The sequence below is a fragment of the Canis lupus genome, chromosome 3, assembly GCF_011100685.1.
Source record: "Canis lupus familiaris isolate Mischka breed German Shepherd chromosome 3, alternate assembly UU_Cfam_GSD_1.0, whole genome shotgun sequence".
NCBI lineage: Eukaryota > Metazoa > Chordata > Mammalia > Carnivora > Canidae > Canis > Canis lupus.
The window spans coordinates 53,806,795-53,825,620 of NC_049224.1; the positions used below are offsets into that span (position 1 = coordinate 53,806,795).

General features: G+C 55.9%; 1 protein-coding gene across 5 annotated transcripts; it reads right to left on the reverse strand.

Annotated features, from left to right (window-relative positions):
• Window positions 1-29: 29 nt before the first annotated feature.
• Window positions 30-18,608, reverse strand: MAN2A2 (mannosidase alpha class 2A member 2). Of its 5 annotated transcripts, XM_038532878.1 has the most exons (25): window positions 18,483-18,608; window positions 17,998-18,199; window positions 17,003-17,152; window positions 16,229-16,486; window positions 16,014-16,158; window positions 15,723-15,894; window positions 15,138-15,265; window positions 14,749-14,922; window positions 14,162-14,348; window positions 11,920-12,097; window positions 11,405-11,607; window positions 11,025-11,207; window positions 10,764-10,878; window positions 10,459-10,526; window positions 10,130-10,295; window positions 9,374-9,610; window positions 9,029-9,151; window positions 8,616-8,730; window positions 8,234-8,367; window positions 7,937-8,078; window positions 5,986-6,119; window positions 5,666-5,740; window positions 4,082-4,276; window positions 3,808-3,918; window positions 2,437-2,589 (listed from the first exon to the last, which is right to left on the reverse strand). In XM_038532878.1, exons 3-25 carry the CDS (start codon window positions 17,132-17,134, stop codon window positions 2,437-2,439), a joined length of 3,528 nt encoding a protein of 1,175 aa, XP_038388806.1. In that variant the 5' UTR covers window positions 17,135-17,152; window positions 17,998-18,199; window positions 18,483-18,608. The 5 variants fall into 5 exon arrangements, with proteins under 5 accessions (XP_038388809.1, XP_038388807.1, XP_038388806.1 ...); XM_038532881.1 differs by lacking the exon at window positions 11,025-11,207 and having other exon boundaries at window positions 30-2,589; XM_038532879.1 differs by lacking the exons at window positions 17,998-18,199; window positions 18,483-18,608 and having other exon boundaries at window positions 30-2,589; window positions 17,003-17,134.
• Between the last annotated feature and the right edge of the window lie 218 nt (window positions 18,609-18,826).

Genomic DNA, 18,826 nt, shown 5'->3' on the forward strand with positions numbered 1-18,826 from the left:
GCAGATGAACAATTTCATGATACATCTAAGACCTCCAAAGATAATAGCCTTTATTCTGCTAATTTCCTGGGGTGGGGGTGGGGTTCACAGAGTCTCCCTTATCATTTGATTACAAGTCATATGATACCAGCAAATAACACCTGCTATAATATAACTGCTCAGCGTCCTTTACTAATAAGATTACAGTTCCTGTTTATTGAACTCTTCTATGTATCTTATTTCTTCTACTACGATACAGACAGGATTCCACATGCCCTGGCTTGATGCTGGTGACAACAGCTCTGGATGACCTGGAAAAACTCTTGATCTTCCGGCAGCTGTGGAGCAGGCCCTGGGGACCCCAAAGCAAGCTTTGCTCCTGAAGTAATTAACTCATCAATATTGGAAGTGCTGCAAATATTTTCTCCCAATCTGACATTTGTGTTGTACTGTGATGTTTTCCATCATACATAAACTTTCAATAATTTTTGGTGGTAAAACATCTCTTCCCGTATTGTATCTTTTAGGTTTTGTGTTATGTTTAAAACAGAGCTTCCCACACCAGAGATCTAATAATACCCTGTATTTTCTTCAATGAATTTTGTAGCTTAACTGTTTTGGTTTCTTCCCTCTGGAACTAATTTTGGTGGAAACCGTGAGCTACAGATCTAACTCTTACTTTGAGGGCCGGTTGTCTTAAAGTACTATTTATTAAGCAATCCATCTTTTCCCCACTTTAAATACTCCTTTCATCCTGCCAAATTCTCATCTGCCTGGGGGTCTGCTGGACTCTGCCTTTTGTTACATCTGCCTGCCCAACCCCACTCCAGGTCAGAGGGACCACTCCCGGCACTTGCAAGTTCTTGGGGCAGGCCAAGTGCCTTTGACCCCCGCAGCGCTCCCCACCCCCGACTCACCATCATTCAGAATGTGTTAATATTCTCACATATTTTACTCTTCCAAATGAACTTTAGAACTCATCAAATCCCCAAAGTATCCAACTGCATTGGAATACATTGAATTTATGGGCTGATTCTGAGAGAACCGAAGTCTCTACAGAAGCATGTCTATCGTGTGTGTCCACTTACAGAACTCTCTTAGATTTTGTATCTAAGATGTTCTATTGTCTGCAAATGATGACAGTTGTAACTTCCTTCTCCTTTGCCTGCCTGCTCTCCTGCAAGGGCAACAGTACCAGGGCACTGCTAAAAGGTAGTACATCCTTGGCTAGTTTCCAACTTGTAATGGGATGCCTGGGGTGTCTGACTCTAGAATGTCAGTAACTGCTGGTTTATGATAGAAGTTTATCTAGATTAGGATGTTCCTTTATAATCTTAACTTACTAAGATTTTTAATGAGGGATAGATCTTAAACTTTACCAAATATTGTTTCAGCATCTATAGAGACTATCAAAAACTTTTCTCTATTAATTGAAGCTGAAATGAAGGCTGATGAGTAGTCATACTGCCTCCTAATTTATGCTACATGTCTCTAGTCTCTGTGCCAGGATTCAAACACTTCTGTAGAAGAAGGTATCAAAAGTGAAGCTTCATATCCTGACTATAGGGATGGGGCTGAAAGCCTTCTCAAATTGCTCACACTCATGGGCGCCTCAGTTCCTCTTCAGGGAAAGGAAGTATGCCAGACCAAATGCCCCCCCAGGATGGGAAGGAACTCCCAAGGGACAGTGGTGTGCAGAGCACAAGAAGTGAAGAGGGGTCAGATAGGATGGAAGAGCCCCCACGTCCCTGCCACCATCCCACACATCAACATACAGACCGACTGCCCATGATGAGATGGGGGTTTTGGTATCTGAAGTATTCTATGACCTCTGGCCATGAGATGGTCTCTACTAAGTCCCTTCCTGCCACACCACATTCCCTAGCAGGGCGTGCGGGCCAGGGAGCACTTATGGTGGAGTCATCACAAGAAGCAGGGATTCCTCTTCCACCCCACTGCTAAGCCTGGGTCCCCATCCCCCACCTCCCAGCCATCACTCAGCTCCTGCTGGTCACATCAGTCCCTACGTAACCAGAGGGCCCCCCCCCAGAGCCAGCTCTTGCCTACAGTTACTGTGGTGCTGGGCTGCTACCCACTTAGCCTCCCCTACCTGTTTTGATTCTGATTCCCCTCCATCCCATTTGGGGAGAAGGGTGGGTGTTCGAGCCTGTGCCCAACTGGGTGCTACTCAAAAGTCAAAGCAGATGCTGGCACCCCCCACTCTGGCCAAGGGCCCTCTTGTCACCTTCTCACTAGCGTCTGCCCTATCTACCCAACACTGGGTTTGGGGCTGCCACTGAACACAGAAGCAAGGATAAAAGAAAATGAGGGCAGAGCCCAGTGTGTCACAGTTCTGAGAGGTAGATCGGGACAGGATACCCATCTGGTTTGTCCAACCCGACCTTCTGTAAGAGGCAGTCTCTGTGGATGAACTTTCTTTTCAGGCCACAGGAAGCCCTAGCCCAAGCGGAGGCGAAAGGTGGCAATCTCCATGGGCTCCAGGTAGACATCAGTGCTGTTGGAGGGTGCGGCCAGTGGGTACAGTAATGTCAGTGAGGTCGGCTGCAGGAAACCTACATCCAGGCCATGGAAGAGGCTCCCCAGGGCTGCCTGTGGAGAGGAACATGGTACAGGGCTGGGCTGGGTGCCCACGTGCTGCACGATGTGGCTCTTCCTCTGCATGTCTCATTACCTTTCAAAGAACCTTGTGGAGGCTCTGACCCCTGTGGGCAGCATGGTGCCTACCTGCACTTGTGAGTCTGTGTTTGACCTCAGGGGCTCACTGAGGTCTGCTCAACTTTGCAGCCGGCCCACGGAGGGCAGAGGAGGAGGCACTGAACTGAGCAGGAGCTCCCTGAGCACAGTGACTGCGTCTGGGTCCACTCTGGCCTCCAGATGCCCAGCACAGGCCGTGGCTGGGGAGCATGTACCAGACTAGCTTATACCATGAAAAGAGCTTAAGGACTAGCAGCACCAGGCTTCTGGGGTTTTATTTCTGGTGTTTTCTACCTTGTCTGACAGCTGCCCCTGCTATCAGGGCACAAGTTCTCCAGCTGTTGGGCCTCGCCAGGAACTCGCTCCCACCAGGCCTCGCTTGCTTTAAAAACACTCATCGGTGGGATGCCTGGGTGGCTCAGTGGTTGAGCACCTGCCCCTGGCTCAGGGCGTGATCCTGCAGTCTCAGGATCGAGTCCCACATCAGGCTCCTTGCCTGGAACCTGCTTTTCCCTCTGCCTCTGTCTCTGCCTTTCTCTCTCTGTGTCTTTCTTAAATGTATTTTTAAAAAGATTTTATTTATTTATGATAGAGAGAGAGAGAGAGGGAGAGGGAGAGAGGCAGAGACACAGGCAGAGAGAGAAGCAAGCTCCATGCTGGGAGCCTGACGTGGGACTCAATCCCCGGACTCCAGGATCACACCCCAGGCCAAAGGCAGGGCTGAACTGCTGAGCCACCCAGGGATCCCCTCTCTCTGTGTCTTTCATGAACAAATAAATAAAATATTTAAAACAAACAAACAAAATACTCATCGGCAGCTTCCCCTTTTCTCTCCCAAAAAGGTCCTGGAGGGCCCCCCACCCTCAGCCTCGCCCTCATTTTCCACCTCACTGCAGTCTCCTCAAGCTGCCTAGCCTACCCAGCCTGGTGCTGTTTCCCTGCCCACACCTGGGCCCCACCCCCATCACCCCGGGCCCACCTCCCCCTGGCCCTGCTCCCCATGACCCCACTCCCCTCTCCAGGCCCCACTCCCCCAGACTGCCCCCACCCCGTCCTCTCCCCATTCCCCATGGATGTCCCTCCCCCAGGCCCCCCTCTCCCAGCCCTGCTCACCTTGCCTTGGCTTGTGCTGCAGTTGAAGCCCAAGTTCTTGGCCTCAAGGCCACAGTCAAAACCCTTGCGGTGTAAGATGAGTGCGGTCTCTGCTGATGGCAAGGCATCATCCTGGTGACAGACACACAAGGGGTGGGGGGGAGGGTGGTACTGGCGCTGCTTGGGGCTCCCAGAGGAGCAGAGGGCCATCCCCAGAGGGCAGTACTGGGACCGGAGGCGCTGGGCCGAGAGGCCCAAATCCAGTCCTGGAGGCGGGGGCTGCGCGGATACTCACCTCGGCCTGCAGGGTGCGCAGGTTGAGCAGGTGGAAGTCACAGGGCAGGGAGGAGGCCAGGGGATGAAAGGAGCGTAGACCAGGGCCGGGGAGCTGCCTCTTGGCCACAGGCAGGGCAAACACTGGGATATTCAGGTACATGGAGGTCAGGTGGCTGAGGAGGGACGGGTAGCTGCTGGTGTGGCCATCCTGGACCTGCAAGGTTGGCCCGAGGTGTGGGTGAGGGGGGCGGCGGGAGCACACCCAGGTGGAGCAAGCTTCCCCAGTATGTCTAGAAGGCTCCAGGGCCCTGCACGGCCACTTTCCATCTCACACAACTTAGAGAGGACTATTTACTAGGCCACCTCTCCTTGGCCTTTGGAGGTTTTTGCTGATGTGACACTACCCTGAGCACCGTCTCCCATCACAGATTCTCAGAGTGGAGGATGGGAAACAGACAGACATGTGCCTCACACAGATGATGGACAGAGTGCCCTGAGTAATCCTGCAGTTCTGAGCACGGTCCTGTGTCCACAGCACTGGGCCTGGTCTTCGGCCCAGGGGTCCCCACGGTTGTGTCCCCAAGGACTGCCCCTTCGGTGGCTAACCTGGACTTTCTCTAAGGCGGCCCCTTGTCCATATTCCGGACTTGTCCCTCATGCCAATCTCCTTCCAATCACCCAGAATCTCTCACTTACACCTCCCCTGACCTCTGCCCCCCACTCAGCAGTGTCCTCACCCCTACCCCACCCTCTCCCTACTGTGGCTCAGTTCAAGCCACCAACATTTCTCGCTTGAGTGGCCTGTAGACCATCCTCCACCTCCAGTCTCCCTGATGATGCACCCACTCTTGCTGCCAGAGTGACAGGCTTAGGGCAGGGCCACTGTCAGGGTCCCTCACTGGCCTCCAATAGAGTCCAGACTCTCCTACCAGCTGTTCCAGGCAAACGACCTCTGACCTCATGCCAACCTACCAGTGGCCACTAGAACTTTCTGCAGAGATGGAAATACACTAAACCAGCACTGAGTATAGAGTAGCTGCTAGCCACCTATGGCCACTAGACACTTGAAATGTGGCTGGTATGAATGAAGACCTGAATCTGTTATTGTATGTAGTTTTAATTATTTCAAATAATCACATGTGGCTAGAAGCTATGGCATGGATAAGCCACTCTAGTCTGGCTGAGGGAACTCAGTGCTGTTCCCTGGTGTCTCCTACCTTGCCCTGTACCTTGCTCCATGTGATTAGATCAGACCTGCATTCATCACAGCAGTGTCTGGCTGACACGTCCCCCGGAAGCTGTCCTCCATCCCGTGGCTCACACCATTCTCTCCCTCCTCAGTACCAGAGAGCATATTCCTAGTCTTACACACAGAGCATATCCCCCACCCCTCCGCCTGAGCGAAGTCCTAGAGAGTAGGGCCAATAACACAGGTGTTTGTGTCCCTCTCAGGCCTTAAAGCACAGCAGGTGCTCACTATCTCCTGAGCAAGTGGGACTGAGCCCCGGACATGGGAGCCCAAGGGCAGGCTCTGTTGTCCGCAGGCTCCAACTCCAGTTACACCTTGCTAACGCTAGTCCGACACCCCATTGCTGGCCCTTACCTCAAGGTTATTGGTCCTGCTGCTGTGAAAGATCAAGTCCCTAAACATGGCTGCCAGTTTGGAGAAAAAGCCAGGCTGGTGGGGGCAAAGAAAGCCATGAGATGAATGGGGCTGGAGCAGATGGGGTCAGAGGACACGAGGGTGGGTGGGGGCACAGGTGACAGGAGGCTGTGGCAGACAGAGGTGCCAGGGTGCGGAGTGTCAGATACACCCCCCACGCCCCAGGAAAGCCCTACTCTCACTACCCCTGCCCACCTCTAGCTCTGCTGCCCAAGGGACCAGCCTGACCTGGTTCCCAGTCAGGGAGGCCCAGAATTTACCTCACTGCCCAGGGTTCGCCGTTCCAACAGGAGGCGGAAATGGTTGCAGGTTCTTTTATTGTCCTTGAGCCCTTGGCCCAGACCCCGGTTGTCATCTTGCATGAGCCGTCGGTCCAGGATCACCTCCAGCTGGCCTAGGGAAGTCAACTGTGAGCCCCCGGCCCGCGACCCCCACCCCCAAGCAGACCGTGAGCTCTGGAAGAAGCAGCCCAACCACAGGCCCCAAGGGAACAACCTGGTGAGCTAACCAACCGGAAGTGGAGCTGCTCAGGAGAGGAAGAGTTAACGGGACCTGCGGCTGGAAGGGGTTAAGGGAAGGGTCAGCAACACAGAAGAGGAAACGAGGTCCAGAGCAGACAAGCAGGCGCTGGCAGTCTCCCACCCCCAGGCTCTGTGCCTCAGGACCGAGGGCAGGCCCAGGAGTTCAGGCCAGGAGCCCTATCTGGACTGCCTACCTAAACACAGCAAACAAGCCAACACAACACTGCCCTGGATGGCCCATGGCGCCGGCTGCAGGGGCCCCAAGCTGCAGCATGGGCAGACTTCGTTGTGAGTAGAACACAAGCCCCCCCGCCCCTGTTCTACTCCGGGACAGACTCCAGCGCTGCCGCCTCATCTGTCACCAGGAAAGCGCAGACGACAGGCAGATGGCAAATCAGTCAGAAGCTCAAATTAGGCATCACTGAGCGCTGTCCTGGGGAAAAGACATGGCAGGTGACCGCCTAGGCCTTCTTTGTAAAACAGACTTGGGGAAGGGGCTCACTGCAAAGCTGACATATGTTGAGGTGAGGATTTTCCCCAGCACCTGTTTTTTTAAGAATCTGGAGGGAGTCCACTCAGGTAGCCCTATCCATCTCCCCAGCCCAACTGTGACTCCTGTTGTTCCTAAGCCTTTTTACCTAGAGCAACTTTTTGGGGGAAGATATACCAAAGTTCTAAAATGGACCCCTGCATATAAAACAATAATCTCTGAGCACACTGTTTCCCAGACGGCAGAGAGAATCAAGTGGGAACACTGGGCTCAGCTGGCAATCGATGGCACAGACAGAGCCAGGCAGTCTGACAGTGGGATGATCCTGGGTGGAGGGACACTCCTTCAGCAGGGAGTCAGGCCTCCACTGCCCTAGCCACAGCACCCCCATACAGCCTGGACCAGGCTCTCGGCTCAGCCCCATATACAAATGCTCCATCCCAAACACGGCAGATCTGAAGGCCTCAGAGGCCACCAAGGACTGTTCACTTGACCCTGAGAACAGGGGAGCTGCCTCAGCTTGCCAACAATGCCCAGCTCCAGGCCAGTACTCTTCATGGGCTTGTTTCAATTCTTAAGAACACCATTCTCTTTTTTAACGATCTTTAGTAGAAACAGTATCTATCTTTCTCCACTGCTAAATTTTTTAAAATTTTATTTTTAAAATTTTTCTTTAAAGCAAGAGAGCAAGAAATAAGAGAAAGAAAGAGAGAGAGAACCTCAAGGAAGCTCCATGCCCACTGTGGAGCCCAATGTGGGGCTCAGTCTCACAACCCCAAGATCATGAAGTGAGCCGAAATTAAGAATCAGACACTTAGCTGACTGAGGCACCCAGGCACCCCTGCTAAATATTTCATTATAAACATCAAATGCACTTTTCCAACAGCCCTGCTTCCATCCCTGGCCAGGAGAAGGAGGCTGCACACCTCAGTTGCAAATCACCATTCAATACCCTGGTGCTTCTTAAAGAGACCCAACAGGACCCCCTGCCCTGGCCGCCTCTGCTAGGGCAGAGGGTGACAGCACATGTCTGCCTTCTTGCCATGCCCGTGTGTGACTGGCAGGAGCTGTTAATGTTCTCCAAGTATGGAGGTGATTGTGGACTGGGGAGGGATGGGGCTCCCTGAGAAGAGAGGCCTTGGGGCAGAAGTGGGCTCTACTTCATCCTCTAAACTTCTCAGAGCCCTGCTCCCCGCTCACCATCGTGCAGACTGGAGACACCCAGGGCCTGGGCAGTGTGCAGTGTGAGGCGGTTCTGCGCATCCTGGATGTAGGCCATGACTGGCATGGGGTAGAAATTGGCCTGCAGAGGCAGCTTCTTCAGATAGCGCCGGGGCTGCACCTGGAAGCGGGAGACCAGTGGATCAAAGGCATCCAGGCACCACTCAGGCCCAAGGGGTCCCGGGTCTGAAGGAGTCCCTCATCATCCTCGCCTCTGATTCCTCTTCCTCCATGCCCAGTGCCTGTGGTGTGTGGGCCCAGGGCCCCAAGAATCACCTGAAAGCCATTGAGGTCCGTGAAGAAGGCACCCTGGCTGTCAATGTCTGTGTGGATGCGCAGGGCCAGCTCCTTGTTGATGTAATCCCGGATGTCCACCAAGGACGACATGTCCAGAGACAGCCCCTCCACCCCTGGGCATAAGAACAGACAGAGCATAAAGAGGCCTAAGGGATGGGGCCAGGAGAGGCTGCACCCAACCCTCTGGCAGCCCCCAGCATTTCCGTAGGACCTTCACTCCAAGAGAATTAATGCCATCCCTGTCTCAAATGATCCATTTGTTGGGAAAGACGCACAAGCAGATACCCAGCAGAAGGACGAGCGTGGCATAGCCTGTGCAGCCCTGACCTCTGTTCTGACTGTCCTCATCTTCAGGGCTCACCTGGCAGATTATATAGCCGGACCACCTGGCGAATATGCTCGTAGTATGCCACCACCTCCGAGAAGAAAGGGCCTTCGGTGACACGCAGCACGGGGGGGTCCTTGGGGATATAGGGCTGGGGAAAGAGCAGGAGACAGCTAAAGCCACAGCACAGAACACAAAGCGGGGAGGTACCAGCCCAGCACTGGTAAAAGTACTTGTTTCCAGCAGGCTCTGGCCTGACACCCCTGGCTGAGCTGGCCCAAGGCCCCAGGTGACATTCCTCAGCCCACCCCACCTCCAAGAGGCAGCCTGGGCAAGGCCCCTGGCAGGCAGGGATGACCCTCTTCACTGCTTCAGTTCCTGTGGTTTCTTGGACCCTGTGTTAGCAGGGCTTCCCAGGGCCTGCCAGGTTTCTGGAATCTTTAGGGTACCTGGGCCTCCCCGTCAGGCAGGAAGAGGTAGGCTCCACTCTTGTCTTTGGACGCGCGGGTGCCATAGATGAGGAACTCCATGTCCACCCGCCGCTCCTGCTCCTCGTCCACCCTTCGGATGCTCTGCCAAAAAACACAGCCCTGACCCCTGGCCCCACACCAGCATGTCAGGCCTGCCTCCTGGGAGGGCACGGACAAAGTTTCCCAAGGAGCCAGCCCCACTTCCCTGTGCTGTCACCCGGAGCCAAGAAGGTCCAGTCTGAGGCCTGCCGCCAGTGAGGGGGTGGCTCAGCACTGCCCCCCCACAGGGCACACCCTCCTCAGCCCCTGGCCCGGGCCCTTTACCTTGAGGAGCCCGGTAAGGCCTGAGAACCAGACCTGCATGTAGCGGTTGCTGAGGGCGAAGTCACTGGTGCCAGAGTCAATGATGCGCAGTGGGAAAGCGTCCTGCCTGCTGACGGCCAGCTGACGGCCATGCAGGTAGACACGCACAGAGGAGGGCAGGGTGCGGTGCCCATCGAGGCCCAGCTGCAGCTGTAGCACGCTGAGGCCCAGGGCCGGCAGGCGGATGGGCATAGATACCTGCTGGCACAGAAGGGGTGAGGAGGCATGGCCCACGGCATGGGCATTCGTTCTGGGCATTCCAGACTGGAATCCCAGGCCTGCGCCACTCACTCACTGAGAAGGTCTGATCGAATCCCTATACCTACTGGGGCCTCTGTCCCCTACCCCCAAAAGTGGAGGTGACCTCACTTGCCTCTGGTCAGACTTTAGGAGTCTCATATGATATCTGAAAAACTATGGAACGGGAAGCACGCATTAAGCCTTCAATAACTACTTGCTGAAGGAAGGAATGGAAGGACAATCCAGCCCCCACTTTTACTATTCCCTTACTACACCCAACTTCACCTTCCTTTCAGGGATGGACTCAAGTCCCAAGAGTGACTGTTCTCTGGGCAGCCCTCTCCCTAAGACCCCCCTCCCCAACCTGGGTAATAAGCAAGAGGATGGGGAGCTGGTGTCACAGGCAGAGTGAGGCCCTGGGGAGAAGCCACAGGTCAGCACTGAGGGTTGGGGCCCACCTCCAGGGCCCCACCTCACCTGGCAGACATCAGAGACCATGTCGGTGGCAGAGCTCCAGTGTGCACTGATCTGCACAGCCAGGGGCTGGCCCTCCTCTGAAAGGACCCGCACCCGGGGCGAGCTGACCAACAGGGACACCACACTCAGCCGCTCCTGTTCCAGCGGGTTGAAGAGCACCACATACCTGCGGGCAGAGGCAGGCTCACCTAGGAGGCCACTGCTCCTGGGCAGTGGAAACAGAACAGCAGCCAGGCCAAGAGTCCTGCAGCGCTTGGACAGATGTGGGAGTGAGATGGTGTGGGGAGCCGGAGCGGCTTCACCTCTGCACCTGGCCTGGTCTGGCTTACCTGGGTGAGGAATCTAGCTGGATCACTGTGCGCTCTGGCAGTGTGTCGTGATTTAAGCGGGTTTCATCCTAGGATTAAATGGGTGGGGAGGGAACAATCATCACGGGGTTTGGCCTGGCTCAGCCAAACCCTTGCTGACCTCCCCCGCCCCTGACTGTCCTAGATGTGGACCACCAGCTGCACTAGGCACAGATCTTTCCCACTAGGACAGGAAGGGAAGAAGAGCAACCACCTCAGACCATAGTTCTTGGATGGGACTGCACGCGCCAGAGAACGCCCCGAGCGGATTGAGAAGTGGGGCTCACCATTTGGAGGAAGGGTGCCTCAGGGTCGAAGTGGTAGGTCTCCTTGTCCCCCAACACCAGATAGTGAGCAGCATTGATGATTACTTGCTTCAGGTTGACAAGGGAGCGCAGAAGCCTGGGGGGGTGGGCAGAAGCAGGACCATGGAAAAGTGGCCACACACCATCCATCTCTCTAGCAGGAAGAACCCTCGGCAGGCCTGCTCACTGACTGCCCAGCATGGCCTTTAGGACAGGATCCAACCGGGAGGAGAGGGCTCCCACCTGACGCCATAGTCGGCCACAACTGCCTCTTTGGCGGTGCCGGTGATGGCATCGTGGTGCTGGAAGAGGCCCAGGGTGCGCCGAGCTTCCGTCAGAAGGGCGAAGTTAGAGAGTGGGTATTGGCTAGCCAGTCCAGAGTGGCGGGCGTGAGCTACAGCCAGGCTGTACAGAATCTCTGCCCCCCTGCCCAGAGAGAGAGGTCAGTCTCTGCCCATACAACTCCCAGGCCCACCTTGCTAAGCTAGCCATCTTCTTTCTACCACGTCTCTGCCGGCCTTGGTCTCCAAGCCCTTCTAGTACATTCTGAGCCAATCTAGCTCCTCAAACCCCAGAGGCTATTCTACTTTCTCTAGCCTATAGGGGTGGGGAGTGAGTCTCACCGCAGGTGGGCTTCCAGGACCCGGTCCAAGCTCTTGTAAAAGGGCCGTGAAGTGTAGTAGCCTGTCCAGTAATGGTCCTCCCGGTCCGCATAGGAGAAGAAGTCCCCACTTAGCACAGGGAACCCTGGAGGCCGGGCCCCTGGTTCTACCCCTGTCTTCTTGTACAGGGCGTCGAAATAGTCAGAGAGGGTACCAAACTGGGCCTGTGGAGACCCCAAAAACCCACTCCCATCAGTTCCAGAGTTTCTAGGAGTTGTGGACCCCCAGGGCTGTGGCTGGGCACTAGGTGGAGGGATTCTGCTCCACACAGGCAGTCACCCCATGTCCTACCCCGCTGGACCCCTCACAGAAGCTGGGGAGCCTGAGAAGAAATTCTGACATAAAAGGGAGACCCTGCCCAAGAGTCAGGCACAGACCCCTGCCCTGGGGCTGGTAATGGGAGCAGCGAGCCTCTCAGGCCAAGCTGTAGCACTGCAGAGGGAACCCTCCCCACCCAGCTCAGCGCCCCCTCCCACCTGCACATGGAGGTCAGGCTTGCTGTTGAGGAAGTCAAAGAGCCGCTGGTAGTTAAAGAACTGGGCATCCCACTCCTGGGGCTTGTCATATCGGAAGTCGTCCCCCAGAGGCACCAGGAGGACGTTACTTCGGAAGAGCCGGGACTTCTTGCGATACTGGTCCAGGAGCAGCGCAGCCCTGTGGGGAAAGAGCCCCCGGCCCAACGAGGGGTCTCAGTGGTGGAGGGAGGGGGGCAGAGCCAGCCCCAGAGACCCCCTGAGCACACCCACCTAGGGGTCCCTGCATCTGTGGTGTGCACACCTCCTGGAGGGGGAACCTGTCCCCGGGAGCCCAGAGTTCTCTGGATGCTCCTGACAGCAGGGGGCTGTCTTTGTATGCTAGCTGCTGTTTCTGGGTTTGGTTCCCTCCCAGAGCTGCCTTCGGACCCGCAGGACCCCGTACCCCTCTCCTTCCGTGGTTCTCCTTCAGATCCAAGCCGTGCCACACTCCTCTGTGCCTTCCCTCCCAGCTCTGCAAGCCCAGCCCCTCCATTACCCAGCGGTTGTCCAGCAGCCCCTGGGCCTATGGCCCTCAGAATGTGGGGCCCAGCCCTGGATGTGAGAGGCCAGGGTGGATGGCCAGACCCCACCCTTTGGCTGGCTTGGGGTGTGGGTGCATCAGTGGGGGTGCCTCTGAGAGCCCCACGGTCATCCCTGGAGCTAACATCAGCCACCATGCGTGTTCCCACGCACTCGGTTCATGAAGTTTGGCAAGTTCTTTCTTCTAAATTTTTCTATGCTCTTTTCTGAGGCTAAGGGTAGGACCTTACATTGACATTGAATAAATCACATCTGGTCAGATTCGACCCACATCACACACCAGCTGTTGACATCCTTTGGGATCCTGATTCTGACACTCCAGCTTCACTTTGCCCACCTGGTTAGCCTCATAGCACCGAAGAGCCCAGAATCAGAGCCAGACTATGCCAACTTCACATGTATTAGGCTGAGTGACCCTGGCCAAGTTACTTAACCTCTCTGGACCTCAGTTTTTATAAAATGAGAAGGATGTTTATACCTACCACCATGATGTTATGAGAATTAAAATGAACTAAGTGAACTAATATATATTAAACACTCAGAACAATCCTTGGCACATAGCAAAAACTATAAATACACATTTGTCATTTTCTTTTTTAGCCATGTTACTAGTAAAATCAATAGAAAAACAGAGCCTTGCAGCCTTTCATTAAAGCCTCTTTCTCTTTTTAGACGAACCTAGTAATTGGCGTATTACTGATACCATAGTTCAACCAGTCACTAATCTACTAAACTATGCTGATCCAGCTGATACTTCTTTACTCTGTTCTCAAAAGAAGATTCCTCCAATACCATTCTTCCCTAATTTATCAGCCTAGGGAACCCTTCAAAGGAGAAAACAAAGTTACTCTCATGACTTGCTCTCTGCAAACCTGAGCTGGCATCTGAAGGCCACAGCTGCTGCTTTAAGAAAAACCCTGCCCTAACAGCTCTAGATTCTTGCTTAGAACCACTATTGAGATTTCTGGGTTCCAGAAACAAAAGACCACTTTCTTTCCCCTTTGGTCACATGTTTCACTGCCTGGACATCATGGAAATCAGAGCACTGCAACACGAAAACCAGTTCAACTTGTTATATTCTCAAGGCCAGTTGGTTCCGGCTAACCCTCTGTTCTAGAACACTCTCGGTCTGCCCTCTCCCAGGGGTGTGGACTTCAGCAACAAAGACATCTTTGGGGGTCCCTAACGACCCTCAAGGGACAGTGTGCCTTCTCTGAGGCTGGGGGCTCTTGAGCAGGACTAATGTGCATCTGAATGGGGTGCCGGGTCCATGAGCACTGGGGGTCCTGGTCAATCTCTAGCAAAGGCAGGATGTCTGCACTAAATGAAGACATATTAGGTAAAGTGCATGGAACTTTATCTCTTTTGAGAATTATTCACTGCTGAGTCAGCCAACTGGCTCTGGCTGGGAAACATACTCATTTGGGAAAATAAAACCATTCTGGAAAAGGTGGTTCCTAAGGGCCATTCTAGTTTTCCAGGAGGCTCTGTAAAGGAGCTGCCACCCTAGTGGCTGCAGATCTGAACTCAACCACTGAGCCCACCTCCCATTTCACAGAGGTACAACCTGAAGTTCCTCCGTGCAGTAGAGTCCTGACCAGGGCCAGGTCTCCTGGGTCCTCTATGTGGTAAAAATGGTCCAGCCCAGGCTGGGGACAAATACCTCTCAGCCACGTTTGCCTCTGTGATCGCCCGAGGTGGCACCTTCCAGGGGCAGTTGATGCGTCCACCAGGCAAGCGTTTGAAATCAAACTGGCAGCAGATCTTGGGGTCTGGGCCGCAGGTATGGGGCACATCATAGCTGTAGAAGGGCATCATGTGGCAGAAGATGTCTGTGCTAGAGTCTGAGTCTGTAGAAGACACACCAGGCAGTCAGCCAGGGAGCTGGGCACGGGGATGGCGGCAGGGTGAGGATCTGCCCCAGCTACGGGAAGCTCTGACAGAAGATGAGGCCTGAACCAGACCTAAGGCTGCAGAAGATGTGCAGGCCAGGAGTGAGGACACAGAGCGGCTCTGGAGCCCACGGGTCCTCCAGCACGTGCTGTGCTCAGACCCTCAGTATAGAAAGCAGGCCCTGTAGAGGCCAGAGGTCAGTGTAATCCCCAACCTAACCTGAAGGAGAGGAGCACTTCTGGCAGTCTGCACCAGTGCTTGCTGGTCCGCTCTAAGACACTGGGTCTTATTTCTCACACCCCTGCCCTTCCCCAGTGAGAACTACTCCTGTGACCCCTCCACCCTACCTGGTCTTACCCCAGGTCTGCCTCCACATGAACTCCAGACTGTGGGTGGAAGCAAAGTGCTTCTTGATGGCATAATGCACCCTCTGAATCAGCATGCTGGTCAGGTTGGCACGGCGCAGCAGGTAAGGGATGGTGGGGCTGTATCCGAAGGGGTCCACAGCCCAGCCAGAGCGTGGGGTTGCACCTGGGAGGACACGGGAACCAGAGGTCCTGAACACCTTAGGACCTGGCCTTCTGGGCCTGGGAACCCAGCTCCCTTCTTAACATTATGCCAAGCCCATGCTAGTGGAACCAGTCCAGAAAGAAACCACCCAGTGCCAATTCCTGTGCCTTACAGGACCCTGCTGTCCCCTGGGCCCAGCTGTGAGGGCAGACCCCTATTCCTGAGCCCAGACTCACCAAGGTTTTTCTCCAGCCACTGGTGTCCCTCGATGAGCTGGTCAATCAGCGCAAAGTAATGGGAATTGGCCTCGTCTGGCATCACCCAGCCTCCTGTCACAATCTCCAGCTGCCCATTTCCCACCAGCCTAGAGTGAAGGACTCACTCAGCATGCAGCAGGGAATCTCTGCCCAGTCCTGTCAACCAGGAGATTCCAGGACCAGTGTGCACTAGCCTCACTGAGTCCGCTCACCCAAACCCAAGATGAACTGAACAAATGTGCACCTGCTTCTCCTTCCCTACAACCTCCATGCGGCCCAGCCTGCCTCTCACTGTACCTCCACCTGCACTTCCAAGGGCCAGGCCTCATGCTCCTTCTTCATTTGTGCAGACACCTTCACGTGACTGATTTCTCCTGACACCAGTGACCGTCAAACCAGTTCCTGCCTTCTTACTCTCACCCTCTCTACTGTCACTCCTCCCTGCCCCACTTCCCCCTGTGTCTCCTTGCCACCTGGGCACCCACAGCTTGGCATCCAGCTGCTCTGGCACTCATCCCAGGACCCAGGCAATAGCTCTCCCGATCTTCCCCAGCAGGCACTGGCCTTCGGACGGCTGCTTTCTTTTGGGCATTGATGTTTTCCCACCACTTGGCAAAGAAGGAGACTTCCGCCCAGAGGAAGCGCCGCCGGGGGTCCTCCTGCAGTTTGGACACCATGCTGTTGAGGATGTGCTGGGTCTGCTCTGTGTAGTACTTGTCAAAGGTCTTGATCCAGCCTGGGGAGCCAACACAGGGTTCCCTAAGGATGCCAGCATCCACATCTGCCCCTCACTTACCTTTGCCATCAGAAAGCCCCCTGCACAGCCCAGCTCCCGGAGCTCTGCTGGGTCCTCACCTGGATCATTGTGGGAGTGTGGTACCACGAACACCTGCAGGTCTTCCGCATCCCAGTCATGAGGGCTGTAGGAGATGTCGAAGCCTTGCTTCCATACACCGCCATCCACATTGTCAAATGGCAGCTCCTCTGATATAGTCAGCATCTGCCAAGCCAGAGAGCAGCTCAGGACCCATCCACAGCCACCAGACCTCCCTGCCAGCGCTGGCCCCTACCTGCAGCTCTGGCTTCTGGCCTCGGCCCCCCAAAGCAAACTGGCAATCTTGAGGGGAGATGGAGAAGAAGCTGGGCCGGGGCTCTGGTGGCACCACCCAGGAGCCATTGGCCATGTAGTAGGGCAGCAGGGCAGGCGGGCCCTCTGCGTTGGCTGTCAGCTCCAGCACAGAGTCCTTGATGTGGCTAATGATTTCATGGTTCTCCTCCAACAGCTGCTCCAGCTGCTCAATGCGGTTCTGCAGCACAGAAATTTGGCTCTGCCAAAAGACCAGAAAGCAATCACCCACGGCTCCTTGTGCCACGGGGAGGCTCTCTGCATGGGGCCCACCACCCGAAGCCTGACTGTGATCCTTCCTTTCTCCTATGCAGGCAGAACCATGAGCCTATAGGGCTGGACAGGCTCTGGTCATATAAGTGAAGATCTCCAAATCACTACAGAGGACTGCAATCCACTTGGGTGGGGAGTACACTCATGCCTATTCTCAACAACTGGTGTGGCCTATCTGGAGCACTGCGCTGACTAGGACTCCATCCGGGCTTAGTGGGAAAGAATGCTGCAATCCGTTAGCACTGTCTGCCAAGAATTCAAGAGGATGGAGTGGCAGTACATATTTCTTCTTCCTTCTTTCTTTTTGCTGTCATTATGTTTATCTTTGGGCTTCTAGAAAACCTGCCAATTGGGAAGAAATGCTCCTTTCCTGGGCTGACACTGACTCTCAACCCAAGCTCAGATGACTTGTATGTGAAGAGACCAGCAAGCAGGCATGACTCACCCGGGGGAAGTTCCCACCATTCTGGTGACGGGTGGGATCATGCTGCACTCGGTCCAGCATGAGGTAGAGTGAGAAGACGGCCACACAGAAGATAGCAGCCCCACACACTGTCACCTGCTTTTTCAGCTTCATACTGGCCCCCACATGGACCTGGTGGGAGGGACACCATAAAGGGCTCCAGCAGGCAAAATCCCTCTGTTCAGTCTTTCCACCAAATGCGCCCCAGGAGTTCCTGAGTGCTACTCTCAAGGCATGCTTATTTGCCTGACTCCAAAGGAAAACACATCTCTAAGCATCAAATCCCAACACTGGCTGTGGATCCTCCTCTCTTGGCTGAGACACAGAAAGCACCAGAAGCACATGTGGAGCTGGTCCTGTCTGGTTCTGAGGACAGCTCTGGCCTGAGGATGCAGAGGATGCTTCTTCCCAGGGTAATGCCATAAAAAACACGCCTGGCTCACAAACTTCCCAGCTCTGACTCCAGAGTTCCCCACATGACCTCCTGATTCTAACTAGTTTCCCACAGAGCTTGCCTACAACACAGACACAGCCAGTCAGAGGTGGGTGTCCAGCCTCTCTGGCCACGTGCTTCTAGTGAATAAAACTGGTATTTAGTCTGATTTAAAGAAATGGACAGGAAAGCCTTTCTCTCTGCCCTCTTGGAGCAGAATGATGCTTGCAGAAAGAGCTCCTGGCACAGCGTCGCTCTTTTTCTCATAAGAGAAAACAGAATGAGTGTAAAAAGCAGCAAGAGCAGCTTATGTTTCTAACATAAAGCAGGGCCCTGCGTCTATTCCCGGCTAGTTCTGACTCCTGCAGTGGGTAACTTTCAGCCTTTGCTTCTAGAGCGCTTGGAGAGACCCCCTGAGAAGCCGGCAGCGACTGGTGCCCAAGGTCCCCTGGCCAGGGAGAGGCTGGGCACAGTGGCTCCGCAGTGGGGCGACTCCAGAGGGGGGGCCAGTGCCCGCTGTCACCGCCCGCGGGCCCCCACTTGCCTGCTCGGGGGCGGGAGGCCGCTAGGTGCGGGGCCGCGCGTGGGCGGAACCGCCGCTCCGGAGACTGGCTCCCGCCCTGGGCCCGAGGAGCTCTGTCGCCTCTGCGCGTCGTGCCCTACTTAGAGCGATCTGATTCCTCTCAGAAGCCTCCGGGCAATATTTTTAGCCCTCGGAGGTTGGGTCTAGGCCAAAGTGGGTGGAGCTGCGGGGAGAGAGTTGGGTCACAGGGTGGGGAGGCACCTGCCACCGGTCTTCCGTGGCCCGCCGGCCGGCCGGCCCAGCCCCCTCCCGGCCCTCCGCCCGGCCGCGGCCCTCGCCGCCCCTCCCGGCCCCGGGGACCGCAACGACAACGGCCGGGGACGGGAGCGCGGGCCGCCTCCGACCCGAAGCACCGCTTGCGCTCCTGCCCCCCAACCCGGCCGCGGCCCGGAGCGGGGAGGCGGTGGGCAGCCGGAGCCCTCCCCCGGGTCCGCCCGACGCGTTACCGTCCGCGGCCGGCCTCCGCGCCGCTCCGGGCCCCGCCGGCCGAGCTGCGCCCCTCACATCCCCGGGGGCGGCGGCCCGCGCAGAGGCAGCGATGCAGGCGAAGGCGGGCGTACGCCCAGCCGTCGCCGCCGGCTCCGCGCGCCGCAGCCGCGCTCCCGCGGGGCCAGGGCCGCCCTCGCGCTCCGCTGCGCCCGCCCCGCGCCGGCCCCGTCCCCCTCCCGCGGCCGCCCGGCAGACCAGCGCGAGGGGCGGGGACAGCTGCGCCGCGCCCCCTCCGCGCCGGCCCGGCCCCGCCGCCCCGCCCCCGCCCCCCGCCCCGGCGCCCCCCGCGCGCTCCCCGCCG